Source organism: Panthera uncia, chromosome A2 (assembly GCF_023721935.1).
Source record: "Panthera uncia isolate 11264 chromosome A2, Puncia_PCG_1.0, whole genome shotgun sequence".
Lineage (NCBI taxonomy): Eukaryota > Metazoa > Chordata > Mammalia > Carnivora > Felidae > Panthera > Panthera uncia.
In genome coordinates this window covers 55134623-55152769 of record NC_064816.1, presented here as the reverse complement: position 1 = coordinate 55152769, position 18147 = coordinate 55134623, and the positions used below count along the sequence as shown (strand labels likewise).

General features: G+C 53.9%; 1 protein-coding gene across 2 annotated transcripts in view; it reads right to left on the bottom strand.

The window, feature by feature from the left end:
- The window catches only part of GATA2 (GATA binding protein 2), an 89867-nt gene that overhangs the window by 71157 nt on the left and 563 nt on the right, over window positions 1–18147 (bottom strand). The window contains exons 2-6 of one of the 2 annotated variants that reach the window (XM_049641113.1): window positions 17518–17794; window positions 16442–17083; window positions 14535–14680; window positions 12582–12707; window positions 10042–12082 (exon numbers count right to left, since the gene is read on the bottom strand). In XM_049641113.1, the coding sequence (XP_049497070.1) occupies window positions 11783–12082; window positions 12582–12707; window positions 14535–14680; window positions 16442–17083; window positions 17518–17746 (1443 nt within the window). In that variant the 5' untranslated portion in view covers window positions 17747–17794 and the 3' untranslated portion in view covers window positions 10042–11782. Of the gene's footprint in view, window positions 1–10041; window positions 12083–12577; window positions 12708–14534; window positions 14681–16441; window positions 17084–17517; window positions 17795–18147 lie in introns of those variants that run through there. The other variant, XM_049641114.1, reaches the window with a different exon arrangement.

Sequence of the window (18147 nt, the reverse complement as noted above, 5' to 3'; positions counted from 1 at the left end):
TATCCACCCATCCAGCCATCCATCCATCCACCTATCCATCCATCCACTCATCCATCCATCCATACATCCATCCACCTATCCACCCATCCATCCATCCATCCATCCACTTCCTTGTCCATCCATCTACCCATCCATCCATCCATCCACTTACTTATCCAGCCAGCCAGCCCTTCATCTATCCATCCAACCACTTATCCCATATGTTTCTTGAGCACCTATGCATACATGTACTATAAGCCAGGCACTCCTCTGGGTGCTGCAGGTATATATGCCAGTGAACACACTAGCCAGGGCGTTGCCCTCATGGAGTTGACAGCTAGCGGGAGAGACACAAGAAACTAATAATAAATAAACATAATATAATGTCAGGTAGTGATAGCTGCCATGAGGAAAAACAAAGAAGAAGGAGGATGACAAGCCTTCTCTTTCAGACAGGGTAGGCAGATAGGGCCCCACCCACCTCCACATGCATGTCAGGCATCCATGCCCCCACGCAATATGTGTGTGCCTATACACACGAACACAAGTGTCCACGTGTACACACAGGCACACAGGTGCCTCCCACAAGGCCTGCAGCCCTGCTGTGCATTGAGGGTACGGTGTCTCCAAAGATGCCCCTGCCCACCCACACTGGGGAGGTCTGGCCCACCTCTCTGGCCAGAACTGTTTCCTTCTTCCTCACCCTGACCTTCCCATATCCCCTCTCCAGGCCTGCTCACCAGGGTCCCAGCACACATCTGGGTTTCACTGGGTCAACTGGAGAAGGGCCTAGGTGACTTCCATGCAATTCGCAATTCAGATCCACACATCTTTCTGCGCTGGTGCAGGTGCGAGCTGGAAACAGAGCAGAATTCAGCTGTGTCACCCACACCCACAGAGGGCCCTCCCAATCCCAGGCTGTGGGAAAGGAGCAGAGACCCACAAACACGTGAAGGCAGCTGCAACAAGCATTGGAGACACCTGGGGTGACATCTGGGCAGGGCTTAAACAGGGCAGTTCCAGCAGGGTCTATTGAGAGAGGTGACATTAGCCTCACACATATGAAGGTCCTCGGATTTAGACTCTGGATGTCTTTTCCCAAGGGTATAAATTGCTCGGTCGTGGAAAAAAACAGTATTTCCAGGTGGGAAGAAAATGTTCATCATAGGGCTGTAAGCACTTTCAGACTACGGAGTGCATTATAAATGAACCTCTTCCTAAATCAGTGCTCTCAACAGGGTCAGCCCTCCCTCCCCAGGGGACAATGACAGGAGACATTTTTAATTGTCATGACAAGGGGGTAGGGTTGCTATTGGCATCTCGTGGGGCGGGGTCAGGGATGCCACCAAACATCCTACGAGGTACAGGACAACCTTCCACCACAAATAATGATCCAGTCCCCAGCGTCAGTGCTATCGAGGTGGAGAACTCTGGTCTGAACCCTGAAGCCACCATTTGAAAAGTACGGTTATATTGCATTTGTGTTTTTACTGTGCCTAAGGCATTCATTTCTTTAATGTGAACGTTCAAAACATACAGGCGGTCTGTTTGGTTATTTATTTCTTAATAAAGCAGGGGCCTTGATACAGGGGGGTGGTTTCACGCAGAGGGAGCAGTGAGCACAAAGCCTCGCGTGGTGGGAGAGCCTCGTCTGTGGTCTATTGTGCCTGGGACTGAGGAGACAATGAGGGGGCAGGGCCTATGGGGGTGCAAAGGTCATGCAAGGCTCAGATGCCAAACTCAAGAGCTTGGATCAGGTCCCGAGCTGGGGAGCCCTCGGGTGGATTTGAAGCACAAGGAGAATGTGATCAATGGCATGTTCTAGAATAATCTCTCTACAACAATGATGTTCCATTTCACGCCCAACAAACTGGTAACCATGTAAAAGGCAGACATTACCAAGTGCTGGCAAGGATGTGGATAGAGCAACGGGGATTCCCTGCCCTGCTGGTGGGAGTGTCAATGGGAACAACGAGTCTGGAAAATTCTTTGGCCTTATCTTGGAGATGTGAGGGTACTAAATCCTTTGACTCAGCAATTCCACTTCTAGGCTTCTGTGCCCAGAGAAACCCTCATGCATGGAGGAGGGATGAGAACAGCAAGCATATGCTCTCTTTATAATACAACACAGAAGGGGGGTGCCTGGGTGGCTTAGTCGGTTGAGCATCCGACTTCAGCTCAGGTCATGATCTCACAGTCTGTGAGTTTGAGCCCCACATCAGGCTCTGTGCTGACAGCTCGGAGTCTGGATCCTGCTTCAGATCTGTGTCTCCCTCTCTCTCTGCCCCTCCCCTGCTTGTTCTCTCTCTCTCTCTCTCTCTCTCTCTCTCCCTCTCTCTGAAAAATAATAAACATTAAAAAATTAAATAATAGAAAACAGGAGGATTGGCAAATACATTGTGTTATATTTATACGATGACATAGTATATACCGCAGCGAAACATGAATGGAACAGAACTTCATATATTCGTGTGAAAGAATATCATAAACGTGATAGTAAACCAAAAAAAGTAAGTCATAGAAAAAAAAACCTACTGTTAAGATACCATTTGTGCAAAATGTAAAAACGTGCAGAATAACGTGAGCTATGGCATAAGGATTCATACACATGTAGCAAAAAAATGTAACCTACATGGGAGTCATCAAGCCCCTAGCTACTTCAGGGAAGGAAGGCAGGTAAGAAGGTTCAGAGGGTTCAATACACCTGTAATGTTTTCTCTATTTTTTGGGGGGGGGGTAAATAAACCAAATGAGACAGAGCACAAGCAGGAGAGGAGCAGAGAGAGAGAGGAAGACACAGAATCCGAAGCAGGCTCCAGGCATCGAGCTGTCATCACAGAGCTCGACGCGAGGCTCGAACCCACAAACCGCGAGATCACCACCTGACAGGAAGTCTGTCGCTTAACTGACTGAGCCACCCAGGCGCCCCTGTGATGTTTTCTTTCTTAACATGAGATGAGGGGGCATCAGAGGGACTGCAAGCTGCCTCGGTTCTCCTGCCTCCTGGTGTCTGCAGCCTGGAAGGTAAGCAGGACCTGGGACATGTATATCACCAATAGAATACGGCAAAGGTGATAGGATGTCATTCCCGGGATTGCGGGACATTATATAAAACTCCCTGGTGTTGGCCACTCTCCTGCAGAGTGTGTGTTGCTGGCTTTGAAGGAGCAAGCTGCTGTGAATCCTACGGCCACAGGGTCCTCAGTTGTGCCAGAACCTGAGCGAGGTTGGTAGCAGAGCAGACCCTTCCCTAGTTAAGCCTCTGCCGAGACCCCAGTCCTGTTCAATGCCTTGAGGGCAGCCTTGTGGGACCCCACTAAGCCACGCCTGGGCTTCTGCACTGTGTGCGTGGTTTTAAGCTGCCGAGTCTGGGATTTGCTGTGCAGCTTAGAAAACTAGGGCCGCCCAGGTGGCTCAGTCGGTTGAGCATCTGACTTCAGCTCAGGTCACGATCTCACAGTTCGTGGGTTCGAGCCCCATATCCGGCTCTATGTTGACAGCTCAGAGCCCAAAGCCTACTTTGGATTCTGTGTCTCCCTCTCTCCATGCCCCTCTCCTGCTCGTGTTCTCTCTCTCTCTCTCAAAAATAAATAAACATTAAAAAAATTTTTTTAAAAAGAAAACCAATACCGGGGGGTACCATGGTATTTATTCTAGTATTAGCTATCTTTGTGGGTGTTTGAAATATTTCATCATTGAAATAAAAAGGTTAAGAAAGATCCCTTTGGCGGAAGAGACAAGTTGCAGGGCACCAGCCGGGGGCAAGGGCCAGGGAGGAGGCTGGCGCTACAGCAGGCGAAGGGACAGCACGGGGCAGTGTGAGGTGCAGAGGAGACGCTCCGATGTTGTCCGGACGGTATCGGCAGTGATGCAGTGTGTTGTGCGCTTGTGTAAAAACGTCCCCTCCGTTCCTGAATTCTAAGGAAAGGGAGGGGCCCATCCCAGCAGCCCCTCAAAGCCTGGGAGACCTGGATCACAGCCCCACCCCAAATCAGTACAGCCAAACCCGGGTGGGAGGGGTGGGGAGAAGGAGAGGGACAATGTTTTCCCAGGGTCCCCGAGGGAGCCCCGCAGTGCGGGCTGGGGAGGGACAGATGGGACGGCGGAAGGAAACAGCTGCAAAGGGTCCGCCAAGTCCCCTCTTCAAGAAGGAAACCCCCCCACCGCTAGCCTGCATACCAGAGGGAGCCATCCTGTTCTCCCCCATCCCCAGGAAATGAGACCCCCATCCCTGCCTGGCCCTCAGTTTCCCCAGGTGTACAGGAGGGATGATCTGTGGGGACCCCGACTGGTTGGGGGCAGACTGGGGGGGAAATACTGAAAACACCTACTAAGTAGCCAGGTGTATCCCACTGGCACTCCTAAGAGACCCTGACAGCCTTAGGGGACGTGTGGGAAGGAAGAACAGGAAGGTCAGGCGGCTTGCCCACTTCTAGGAGTAGAGAAGGACACTGAGTAGGAGTAGAGACACTTCTAGTAGAGAAGGGAACTCTGTCTGAAGAGCAGTGGGCTGAAATAGCATCAGAAGGATATCTCCTTGCTAGGTAGGCTCTCCAAGGACTGAGACCCCTTGGCCCCCTCATCCGTAAAACAACCCTGCAAGGTGTGGTCACATTTTACTGGTGAGGAGTCAGGATTCAGAGAAGCTAATCCACTTCCTTAGGGCTGCACAGCAAGGGAGAGGCAAGGGTGTCTGCACCACACCCAGGCCTTGTCCTTGAGGGACATCGGTTAGGGCCTGGGGAGGCCCTGAAGGGCTAAGGAAAAGGAGAACTCAAGGTTTTCTCTAGGCTCTCTGGGGTTTTGAAGGATGAAGGGGAAGACATGTCAGGGAGAAAGACCAGTCAGAAATAAGGCAGAGAAAAGAACACAGGTGTTTGTGATGATTCTTTATTTTTTATGTTACAAAGGCGGCACAAAGTCGTAACACAGTAAAATAATAGCACAGGGGCATCTGGGTGGCTCAGTTGAGTATCCCACTCTTAACTTTGGCTCAGGTCATGATCCCAAGGTAGTGGGATCAAACCCCTGTCTGACTCCACAAGATTCTCTCTCTCCCTCTGCCCATCTCTCTCCCTCTCTTTCTTAAAGTTAAAAATAACAACAATAATAATAATAATAGCACAAATTTATAAAGTCCAAAATTACCCTCTCCCCCATCCCCAGACTATCACACTTCCCCAAACTAACAACTATTATTCATTAGGTATATATCTTCCATTATTTTCCATATCTACACAAACATTTAAAAATTTTTTTCTAACGTTTATTCATTTTTGAGAGACAGAGAGAGACATGGTGTGAGTGGGCGAGGGGCAGAAAGAGAGGGAGACACAGAATCCAAAGCAGGCTCCAGGCTCTGAGCTGTCAGCAAAGAGCCTGACGGGGGGCTCGAACCCACGTACTTTTCCTGAGGGGAAAGATGGAAAAATGGCCCTGCAGACATAAGAGTCCCCTCAGAACCAGACCTTCTGCCCATTTTTAAGTGACTCACCTGACTCAAAATCGTTTGCAACACACCTATACTTTTGCAAAACATCATGCAGCCAAGCAAAATTTGTCTGCTGGCTGGATAAGGCCCCATGCTGCTGGTTTCAGATCTCTGAGTTAGGTGTTCCCTCAGTGAGATGCTAACCAGTGAGTTTTTCCAACTCCCCTTGCTTGAATAATCCTTCCCCCTTGCACTGACTCAGGATACCTCCTTCATCATCCACGATCTTGTAAATCCTAGGGTCTATTTTGGGCTTACTGGAGTCTGAGCCACTGATCTCCTGATTCTTACAGTAGAACCACAAGGTTTGAAAGATTGTGATTGGGACACCTGGGTGATTCAGTCAGTTAAGCAGCCGACTTCAGTTCAGGTCATGATCTCGCGGTTCGTGGGTTCGAGCCCTGCGTCGAGCTCTGTGCTGACAGCTCAGAGCCTGGAGCCTGCTTCGGATTCTGCGTGTCCCTCTCTCTCTGCCCCTCCCCTGCTCACACTCTGTCTCTGTCTCTGTCTCTGAAAAATAAATTTAAAAACGAAAGAAAGAAGAAAGAAAGAAAGAAAGAAAGAAAGAAAGAAAAAAGAGATTGTGATCATAGAATCTTGTTTAATATTGGAATGCTTTACACATACACCTCGCTTTTATGTTCCTTAATTTTCTGACTTGTGCTGGTCTTGTTAGTTTTTGCAGATGAAGTTTGGAATTATTTTATCATTTTGCTTTAAAAAAACCCCACGCACAGTGGACTTTTGATCTACTGCCTGGTGCTATGAAGTCACTTAGGGCGGTCCACTCACCTTAGGAGAAGCTCTCTGGGTGTTTGCCTTCTTCCTTGCCTCTCGGGGGATTCGTCCTTCCTTTCCATCAGGTGGATGGCAGACATTCCTCCCAAATCTTATTCCCCTGGGGCAGTGTCCACTGACTGTTTCTAGTGGTGGTCACCAGGAGGTGGGAGGAATTTCTGGGGAAGGACTGAGATGGTCTCTATGAATTACAAAAGGGGGCTTGGTTTCTCACTACAGAAAATGGGAATAAGAAGCTGGGCCTGGAAGCGTCTCTGTAGAAGGAAGGGAGGAAGGGGCCCTGGGCCAGGCAGCCCCACCTGGGTGCAAACAGATGGAACAAAGGCCAACCCACCCCAGGCGCCCTGGCGCCAGGCCCCCGCGGAATCATAAAGGCACCATCTCCCAGCTAAGGCGGCCACTTGCGACACTTGGCCTGCCTGCCTGCCCTGCCCTGCCCTGCCCGGGAGCTTTGAGGCCACAGAATCGAAACTATTTACCCGCACAATGACTCGGGCAGCAGGAGTCATTGTTAGCCCTGATTATTTTATGGAAGAGGGAACAGAAACTGTAGTGGCACGAGTGCCTGGGGCTTGAACTTAGGGCCTCCGAAGCCACCATACCTCCCCCGCTCCTGGTGGTCGCTCACCGGACACCATCCCTACCCCCACAGTCTTCCCCAGCTCTGGCTGCTGGCTTTGTCAGAAACAACCCCTTCCCTCCGTGAGTTTCCTGGCAGCCAGAGAGAGCGGATTCATGGGGACAAGACGTGTGTGTTTTGTCCCCACCAGAACGCCAACAACTACCAGGGTCGACAAACATTCGGGAGAAGTGAATGAATCCATTCGACAGACATTTGGGAAGCACCTACTGCAGACCCGTTAGAGACAATGGAGACACAAGAGTGACAGACACAGTCCCTGCTCTCTTGGACCTGACATGGCAGGGAGAGGGGATCCGATCATCTGTTTATTTCTTGCTGGCTGCTTCTGGCACTGGGTGCTCCCAAAATATTGCTTGGCAGTAGGAAGGAAATAAGACCAGGGTAGTAATAGAGAAACAGGGGTGGGCAGGGGGGGGTCTTTCTGTGGTTCTTCTGGGCTCTGGGTTCTGGTCTTCAGGTCCAGCTCGGGGATATCGAGTCTAGGCCCTGGGCTCCACGTCCTTGGTGCTACACTCTGGGTTCCGAGCCCCACGCTCTAGGCTGTGAATTTGGGGGGTCCATGCTCAGGTCCCTAGGTCCTGGGCTCCGTGTTCTGGGATCTGGATTCTGAGGTTCAACTTCTAAGCCACCATCTCAGAGTTCTTGGATGTAAGTTCTGGATTCTGAGCTCCAAGTTCTAAATTCTGGATTTGGGAGGACAGCCGCTGTGCTCTGTTTTGGGTCTGCTTCCTGAGTACTGGGGTACAGAGTTGTGGACTCAAAACTCTGGACTCCCAGGTTCTGGTTCTGGATTTGGGGCCAGGTAATAGCACCGTTTGCCAGAGGCCAGGTAGAGTCGTTACTGTGTCAACTGCTCACGGGGAGGAATTCTTGTTTGTTTCATCGGGTGGTGTAGCCCCCGTGCCTAGAACACGGCCAGGTGTGGACGAAGGGATCGCAGGCACACATACGTGCTCACTTGAGTACATGATCATATAGACACACAATCCCACCATCAAGAGCCAGGGCACAGAAGGGCACGACCATCCCTGCCCTCAGTGTGGGTATAATAGCTGATGGGGGAGGGTGGGCCAGAATGCTGTGAGCTGGGGAAGGGCTGAGAAGGCCACTATGGATTCAGATGGGCAGGCAAGTGCACATCCAGCTACACACCAGGTCAGTTCCTGCCTGCTCTAGGTGTCCATTCTACAGGAAAAGGACGTGTGCAGGGTGATGGTGGCAGAGCAGGAGCAGAGGGCTCCTGAGTCAGAGACCCAGGGACGCTCCTCCCACTCTGTCCTGCTGGGCTGAGGTATCTGGGACTTCACAGGAGGCATGCTGGCCTCCACGGGACTATTGCTTCCCCAGCCCCAAGCAAGCACCCTGCCAGCACCGGCAGTCTGCAATGGGAAGAATGACAGGAGGGCCTCCTGGCTCACGTAGACATCAGGGCTGCCAGAGAACAAGGAGGTTGGCCATCAGAAAGCCTAATCGTCAAGGACTCAGGGTACCAGAGATGGTGATTAGGGCCAAAAGGAGTCATCCATCAGAGACATATGAATAGAGTAATGTAATTAGAGACAGTGGCGTCATGGGAGATGACATCATTCAAGCACGTGATCAGAGGTGGTGGCTGTACATTGAGGATCAGGAGGTGGTGTTCAGAGGTCTTGGTGATCAGCAGGATCGTTGATTGCATATATCATTCATCATTGTTCTGGGACATGGGGGACTAAGGGTGTGAGCCACAGGAATGTTTGTGAAGGAAGTATCTGGTGCTCATATTCTTGACGACTGAATGTAGAGGGGACATCAGTGATCACATTCAAGGGCTAGAGGCATCCAGAGATCCTGGTGGTGGGTGATCTACTGGGGACCAAAGGCAGCAATGGTTAGAGAATTTAGTGACCGGAGACACAGGTGACTGGTGATACCGATGACCAGGGGGCTGGCAGTCAGTGTTCCTGGTGATCAGGATATAAGGGACACTGGTCATAAGGGTCCTGGAAGATAAGACTCCACAACCCCTATGCTGGACACTAGAAAGCTGGGTGATTAGCACTGAGGAGACAGGGATGTTGGGCACCAGAGCCACTGGTGACCACACGGACAGTCAAGAAAATTTGATAGAAGAGGATCCCATGATCAGTGATATTGGTCATCAGGCACCTTGTTGGTTAGAGATGTTGGTGACCGGAGACAAGTGACCAAAGTCATTGTTAAGGAGACACCGGTGAGGAAAATAGTGTGATTGGTGATATTGGAGACACATGTGAGTGCTCAGATCTATCAACTATTAGAAAACCATTGATCAGTGACATTGATGGTCATGTTTCTTGGTGAACTAAGACATTGATGACTGAGTGCATTGGGGACCAGCACAATTGGAAATCAGGAACATGAGTGACAAGAGGCACCAGTGATCACAACATGGTGAATAGAAGTACTAGGAAAATGCAGTGGTGGTCAGAGATGTTGGCGCCAGACACACTGAATATAAATATCAATGAATAGAGGTGCTGATCGGTGGTAGGAGATACTCATGACCAGGTATGTTACCAGCGAGCCAAAACAGTCCCTGGAGACCCTGGTGATCACATTTTGTGGCTGTCCGTGACCAGACATGTCACTGTCAGAGGCATTGATAAAACATTGGTTGACTGAGTGTTGGTGACCAGTGTTATAGTAACCAGATGTCTATGGTCACAGGCTCTGGTGATCAGACACTTCACTGACCACAAATATCAGTCATGGTGGCTATCTCCAATGACCAACCTCATTGATTGAGGATGACAGCTGTCAATGACATCAGTGATCAAAAACACTGGTGATCAGGTTTGTCAATGAACAGGAATATTGAGGACCAGAGAGGACAGAAACAAGAGCTGATCATCTGGGAGGAAGTGGATGGGGACAGGGGCGGAGGCAGTCTTCTACAAGAGTCCCAGGAAAAGGATCAGTGTGTAGGCCAAAGGCTGGAGAAACCATGGCCTCCCCTTGTATCCCCAGTATCCACCCAGCCATCAGGACCCCCAATGAGGTGACAATGAGGAAATTCAGATGGGAGCAATGCAGGGGAGGGGCATCAGGGTCTCAGACCCCAGCCAGACAGGAGCCCTTCTCTCCAAATCACTGGGCCGCAGAACCCGTTAGGTCTGACCACTAACCTCCACACACAGGACTCAGCAGCCTGGGAGCCCACAAGATCGGCCAGAGGCATTCACAAAAAGTATTTTATTATTCTTAACAGTATTCACTTCAAAGGAATAAGAGGATAGCATACAATTTTTTTACAGACAATATATAAATGTTGTACATAATTAACAATAACTTAGTTCACTAATCCAAAATAAAACAAGCCAAATAAAACATAAAAACAGAAAATACTGCGGATTCTTTTTCTTATGCGGATACTAGTACAAAATAAGTTACTTCTGGCTGTGGTGCCCCCGCAGCGATCGCCTACCCATATTGCACTTGGTCGACTACATCAGCACAATCCTGGTCCTGGGCCGGCCCTCGCCGGCCGCCGCACCCCACCACCTCCGCATACAGAATCTAAGCTCGGACACGGTTATGTACAGCTGTACCTTGGGAAGGATCCAGACAGCCACAGCAAAGCAGGGCACAACCCAGGCGTCTCCAGGGACCCCGGCAGGGTCGTGGCCTCTCCCTGGACCCACCCCCCAACTCCTGCCTCTGCCACCTGCCAGACCAGCCCCTGGAGGCCAAGAGCAGCCAAAGCCCCTCCCCAGGCCCCCGGCTCCCCGTTCGAGGGCTGTGGGATCCAAGAACTTTTCCAAAAATAATTGCGAAGCTACAGCCTTGGTTTGTAGGTTTTATTCCTTTCCACAGCAAGGGCTTCCGTGGCAACGTACAATTGACTGGACCCAAAATGAGTTTAAAAATAAAACAACTAACTCCTCAGCGAGTTAAGCTTATGCAGTCTTTTGTATATATATATATATTTTTTTTTTTCTTTTGTCTCAGAGTGGGAGGGAAGGGGGTCGAGGGGTGAGCAGAAAAAGGATGTTATGTACAGGGGTCCACCTGGCAGAGGAGTCAGGCTGTGGCTCAGGCTCGTTAGGGGGACACGGGTCACACCAGCTTCGGCCTCAGAGCCAGGGGAGCAATCTGGGAGACATTTCCCCTCTCAAGAAAATGTTGTTTCCTTCCTGTGACCCAGCCCTGGCCTGGGAATCTGCGCAGGACCGCCCATGATTGTCTCTGCCCTCCAGGGCCGGGCCGCCAGAGCACACACCGCTCAGCCTCCCCGGGCCGGTGGTGGTCCGGCTATACTGGCTCAGCCCAACCTGAGCTCCAGCTGTTTCAGAGAGGGAAGCCAGAGGGGAAGGTGCAGGCCGAGGGCCCCACACACCTGCCCCCAGAGCCCTAGCAAGCAGGTGGGCCAAGCGGTACTTGACGCAAAAGACCCAGAGAACCTAGGGCTGCTCGGACCTCCAAGTCTCCCAGTCCTTGTTAGAAACAAGAGCAAAATAAATTACTTTTGCCTACTCCCTTCTCCTCCCCAAAACGGTCTTCTTCATTTGTCCCCTGCCTCCCTCCTTTTCTCTTCAAAAAGTTGTCCGTTCTGTTCTCCAAACAATCGTCCGTGATGGAAACCCCACCTGGGCAGGAAGCCGGGCCAAGGCCGCCCCCCAGCCTGGGTGAGGATCTTCACCGTGACCGCTGACGGCCGAGTGGAGCACCCACAGGAGAGGCAGCTTGGGGCTCCGACTGGGCTGGCGGGAGTGCCATCAGTCTTCAGGGAAGGGCAGGCAGCTAAGGGTTTGCCCCCCCCCCCCCCCCCCCCCCCCCGCCTAGGGGCGCCCAGCCTCGCACCGCGGGCCACTCTCCTGGGCATCTGTCCGTCCATTTGTGGGGGGCCGTCCCTAGCCCATGGCGGTCACCATGCTGGATGGGTGGGGGTGGCCAAAGGAGAGACTGGAGGAGGGGTGGATGGGCGTTGGGGTGGGCAAGATGTGTCCCGAGTGGCTGAAGGGTGGGAGGTGGCCCACAGGCGCCATGTGTCCAGCCAGGGCGGCGGCGCTGAAGGGGGAGGCCTTCTCCTGCATGCACTTGGACAGCTCCTCGAAGCACTCTGCACCTTTCTTGTTCTTCTTGGACTTGGTGGACATCTTCCGGTTCCTAGTCTGGATCCCTTCCTTCTTCATGGTCAGCGGCCTGTTCACCTGGGGGCAACCACAAAACTGTCAGGGGGGTCTAGTTCCCTTCCCAGAACAAGACCCCACCCCCCAGCTTCCACATGGCGCCAAAGGCGGGTCTGGGCTCGGGACCCCACTTGCAAACGCCCTCGGCCCGCCAGGGTCTTCCCATCAGCCTGCCGCCCTTTCAAGAAAGGTCTCTTTCACTGTGTGGGACCCGCAGGCCAGGCCGTTGAGCCCACTAAGTGCCAGCACTGCCCCCCATCGACACAACCGAACTCCACACCCACCTTTTGTTTTAAAAAGACACCACTTCCCCAGACCGCCACTGTGGAGGCCACACTTGCAGCCAGCTTGCCCCCTCTTATGGGAAGCCCTTCTGGCACTTGGGGCTTGCCCGCCAGGGGAACAGCCGCCTCCCAAGCCAAGCCACGCTGGAGATTGTGGCTGGGGCCCCGCGCCTGGCAGCACAAAGAGCCGCGGTCCCCGGGGAGGGGCGGGGCGGGCCGGGGAGGGGCGGACTCACATTGTGCAGCTTGTAGTAGAGGCCACAGGCGTTGCAGACAGGGTCCCCGTTGGCGTTTCGGCGCCATAAGGTGGTGGTTGTCGTCTGACAATTTGCACAACAGGTGCCGGCTCTCCTGGCGGCTGACTGGGAGGGGAGGGTGGCGTCAGCAGGCTGGGCTCCCACGCCCCACCTCGACCTCCCTCCCCGACCCTCACCACAACCCCCCGTCCCTGCCAACTTAGCCCAGGAGCGGGAAATCTCACAGGGGAATCCAAGCATCTCAGAAGCCATGGAATTTTAGAATTTGAGACCTAAGCCATCGCAGAACTCAGAATAAAGAACTCTCAGAAGCCTGATCTCAGAATCAACAGGGGCGCAAGAGCTGAAGAGAAAAATCAGCCACCGCCCCCAACCCTTAAACTAACTCTATAAAAGGGGAAACTGAGGTCCTGAGAAGGGCTCTTTGGTTTAGAAGCCTGGCTCACATGTCCGCACGACTCTCCACGACCCACAGTCCTGGGTGTGACCTCGCCTGAGGCCAGGGCAGGGACGTCAAATGTTTAGGGAGTCTAGAGCGGCACCGTCCAATATGATCGCCACTAGCCAGGTGGGGCTGTTTAAATTCAACTGAACTACGATTTAATAAAATTAGAACTTCGTTCCTTCCTTTGCACAGCCACATTTCAAGGAATCCACTGCCCCAACCATAGTGGGCAGTGCAGATCCAGAACATTTCCATCACCGCAATGCTGGTCTGTCCCACACCCTGTACCCCAAACCAGAGTGCTCACTGCCCCGCAGCCCCTCAGGGAATGCAGGCTAGAGATGTCTGGGAATAAGTGCCTGGTTTCTGGAAAAGGGAAAAGTGAGAGAAAGTAAGAGAGTCTTCACCCAAGAAAGCAGATCTCCTCTTGTGGGCCCACCGGCCCAGCCCCACAGTGACAGAATGTGTCTGTACCCCGCAACACTCCCCAGTGAACCGCAGGCAGCAGGGCTGGGGTTGGGGGAATGAGACCAGCAGAGGCCAGGAGGGCCCTAGGCCGGAGCTCCAACCTCCTCGACAGCAACAGCGGAGGGACCTGCCGGTCTGCTGCCTCAGAGGCGGGGAGGGTGAGGGTGAGTAAGCAGCCTGAAGCTGGAATTCTGACTCAGGGGCCAACACCGTATCCTCCACCCCTACCCCCACCCGGGGCCCCCACCCCGCCCGTGCTCAGGGTGGGGAAAAAAAAGGGGGCCCCCAAAGCGGCCAGCGATTTAAGCCTCATAAATCACTTCGCCCTGAAAAAAATATATTTATTATTCTTAGCTTTTTACGCATTATTTGCAGAGCGGAGGGTATTAGAAATTTCAAAACAGCCCAGCGAGAGGCAGGACTGAGCCGAGGAGAGGCTCTAAAACTCGCGGAGTCCGGAAACAGATACGCGAAGTTTCCTTATCTTCAGGCTGCAGATGTCCGGATAGGAAACTCCGGCAGGAGATCCGAAAGGGCATTTTTTTAAATCACTCAAATGAAAATACACAGTATAGGTGACTCCATGGAAAAATAATAAAGGGCAGGTTTTTTTGGTGGTTGGTGTGTGTGTTTTATTTAAATAAGCGTGAGGAGACTGTGTTCTGGGCTACAAGGAAAATTACTTCATGGCCCTATTTTTAAAGAGAGTTAAACAGAGGCCAGGGGACAGGAGTTGGGCCCTTGGACACTCAACTTTGGGGATCCCTGAGCTCAGTGGGGGGAGGGTACCTGGTGGGCTGCAGAGGGGGAAATCTGGCCTGAAAAAAAATCTGGCCTAAAAGAAGGGTGACCCCAAGCGATTTAAATGGTAAGAGGATTTCAAGAGGCAACGCAGCTGCATTTGAAGGGTTTGGTGGTGTTACTCTTATTTTTTAAATAAATTGCCGGCTCCAGTCCAGGTCAGCGTCAGGGTGCTGCCCACCGGCCCCCTCCCCAGCCACCTGCTGCCCCGTGCCTACCAGTCTCCGCTTAGGCTTGATGAGTGGCCGGTTCTGCCCATTCATCTTGTGGTAGAGCCCGCAGGCGTTGCACAGGTAGTGCCCAGTGCCGTCCCGCCGCCAGAGAGGGGTGGCTGTGGCCCCACAGTTGACGCATTCCCGGCCTTCTGAAGGGGGACAGGGAGAGACGCCGGCCCGCTTAACGGATAATGTCGAGGGGAGAGACGCAGGGGTGGACCAGCGCCAATCAGGCAGCCGTCTGCCTCGGCCCGGATGCTTCAGGGGGTGACTTTTAGCTCCAACCCTGGGCAGGAAGAGGGACCCAGAGGAGGCTTCCCCGCCGAAGGAGATGAGTTCTGAAAGTAGCTTTAAGGCCAAGTCTCCCTCTTCAAAACCCTGGCTTGAAGGAAGGGAAACGGGGCTGGAGGGAGGAGTGGGGCCAGGGCCCCAGGGATTCTGGGCGCGACAATGAAAGGGTATTTACAGCAAACTTCGCCGATGGCAGGGCGGTGGCAGGAGTGGCCCAGCTCGACCCGGCTGGGCCTGGGAGGACTCTGCCTTGCTTTCTAGTTCTGCCTCTTCGGTCTGTCCCTTTCCCCAACTTTGTCCGCCACCTTCCGATTGATTCTCTGCCCCGCGTCCTCTGCCCTCAGCTCCTACCCTCTTTCTGTTCTCGGAGCAAGGGAATTTCCTTCTTTCTCCCCAGCTGCCCTCTCTTCCGCTGAGGCCCTAGAATTCAGTCCCGGACTCGGATACAAGGTGTTGCTCTTTAAAATAAAACACATCCCAAGCCCTTTCGTTTTGAAGTTAAGCAGACTAAGTGACCTTGGTCTTCTGTCGGTGGTGGTGTTTTTGGTTTTTGGTTTTTGTTGTTGTTTTAAAAGGCCATCTGGAATTCAAATACAACGTAAAACAAACTTGGGAGAAAGGGCTAATTTAAGGCAAGGTAGCTGGCCTGAGAACAGGGGCCCTGGGGTGGGGCTGAGGTGGGTGCCTGCGACGGTGGGGGCAATCAGGCAGGGTAGCTGGATGCCTTACATCGTGTTGCCCGGGAAAAATTTTTTCCCATTTAGTTTAAACTAAATTGTCGATATAGCTGGGCAAGGAAAGGTTCCTGGACTCAGGAGTAAAAGTTTTAAAAATCTTCTTCTTCCTTAGCTTAAAGGGATTGGAAGGGAGGCATTGACAGCGAAAGCCCGTGCTAGCTCTGGTTTCTGCTCTCCAGCCAGGTTCTCGGACTGAACCAGTGTGGCCCCGGCCGTCTCCTCCGGCAAAGGGGCAAAGCTACCTACAGCTTCGTCGCCTCACTCCAGCCTTTGGGGAGGGAGAGTGAAGGATGCGCCAGCGGGCAGGGAGCAGGAATGACTCCCGGGAATGCTGCTTTGGGGGAAATCTCCCAAGGAGATTGGGAAACATCGAAATCCCAAGATTTGGACTGCCTGACTTGGAGAACCAGATTCCTTAAGGGTCTGGAGCGTACCCACAGCACCCACAGCACGCACATGCACAAAAACACGCACAAAAACACGCACACACAGCCTCGTTGCTGTCGCTTGCTACTGCATTCCCTCACACAAGTCAAGAGGCTGCTCAAATTTTCACTTAAGATTCAGGGAAGGGAAGGGGGAATCCCCGGTCTGGGTTCAGTCTGGCAGTGGCCACCCTTGGAAGGAAGGGTGAGGAGGGGGAAGGGAAATGAACTTTGGGGGCGACCCTGGACAGTTAAAGAAAGGACAAAAGTTTTAGGGCTCCCTCTCCCCCATTCTGGGTTCTCAAACGTCTGTTAGGGTCTATTAGAGAGAGACTTCACCCATCCCCAGATCTGGAAGACTGGCACTGCCCCGCCTCCCATATCATAGCCCCCGACCCCCACACACAAAAGCACAGATTAACCCCACTCCCACTGGCTCCCTGGCACCTGTCTTTACCTGAACAGGAGCGTGCCTTGCTGCGCTGCTTAGGGGTGAAGCTGGAGGCAGGGCCACCCAGGAAGCCTCCGGGGTGGAAGAGTCCGCTGCTGTAGTCGTGAGCAGCAGCAGGCACATAGGAGGGGTAGGTGGGGATGGGGTGGTGTGTGGCAGGCTGGGTGCCCATGGCAGCCAGGCCTGGGCGCAGGGGACTGCCGCTTTCCATCTTCATACTGTCGGTCAGTGACACCTGGTACTTGACCCCATCCTTGTCCTCCCCCCGGGCTGCATTACCCCCTGCGGAAGAGGAGGCTGGGGAGGCAGCCCCGGTGGTGCTGGGGTCAGGGGACACTTCCTTGGGCGGAGTGGGTGGGAAGCCAAAGAGGTGGGAGCCAGAGTGGGCTGCAGTGGGAGTGAGGGAGGCCACAGAGCTCCCGCTGCCTCCCCCGCTCCCACCCCCTGCCCCTGGGTACACGGAGAGGGGGCCTCCGGGGCCTCCAGCAGCTGAAGGGTGCAGCGGTGTCTTGGAGAAAGGGCTCACGGTCCAGGGATTGTGGTGGTGCGCTGCAGCCGCGGAGAGGGCTGCTTTACCCCCATCGAGCCAGGGCAACCCCGGGCTGTGCAACAAGTGTGGGCGGCACATCTGGCCTCCGGTCAGGCGGGCTGCGGGAGGAGGGAGAGGGGTCAGGGTGCGCAGAGGCTGAGTCGCGCCATGACAGATACACGGGACCACAACTCACAAAACAGCTAGCAGTAACATTCTTCCCAAAGAAAACCAGAAACATAATACCTCAACCGGTAATAATCAAGAATGTCAGTCCGGAGCTGAAGGACAAGTGGCACCCGAGGAACCCCACCAGACCAGGGCCTCGAGGGAACCCGCACAGGCCAGCTGGGAATTGGGCAAACACCCTGCGGTGCCCAGACCCTCCTCAAGAGGCTGCTGCCCCCACCTTTCCCGCCCCAATTTTTCAGCTGCCTCGATTCCTGCGGAGCTCACATCCGGGAAGCAGGCCGCCGGGCCCTCCTCCCCTCCCGCGCCCGGCGCGCGGCGCACGGCTCCTGGGCTCCCAGTCACCCACTGGCCTTGGGCTCACCGTGCGCGGGGCTGTAGGAGACGCGCGCCCGCGCGTGGGCTGGGTTGGCGTAATAGGGGTTGCCCTGCGAGTCCAGGTGGTTGAAGAAGACGTCCACCTCGTCGGGAGGCAGCAACTGCGCGGGCTCCATGTAGTTGTGCGCCAGGCCCGGATGGTGCGAGTCAGGGTGCTGCGCGTTCAGCACGGCGGGGTGCGCCATCCAGCGCGGCTGCTCCGGCGCCACCTCCATGGCCGGTAGTGGAGGCTCGGGATCTGGGCCGAGGCGGTGGCGGCGTCCCTGCGCGACGGAAGGGGGCGTGAGGGGCGCCGCCACGGCCTGACACCCCCAAAGTCCCGCCACGCGGAGTCCCGCACGCCGCTGCGCCCCAGCAGAGCCCGGCCGAGGCACAGTCCCGGGTGGGAGGAAAGCTCAAAGCTCAAAACGAAAGGAAGGCGGAGGAGATCGGTCAGCCGCTCACATTCACATGGTGACCCCCAGTCCCAGAGCCACACATCCGTGCACACCGGCTCACACACGGGCACAAGCCCCGACACCAGTGACCCCAACAAACACAAACAGAGTCTCACTTTAAATCGGACACTCACACTGACCCCCCCGCCCTCCTTCCCGGGACACAAACGCATAAACAC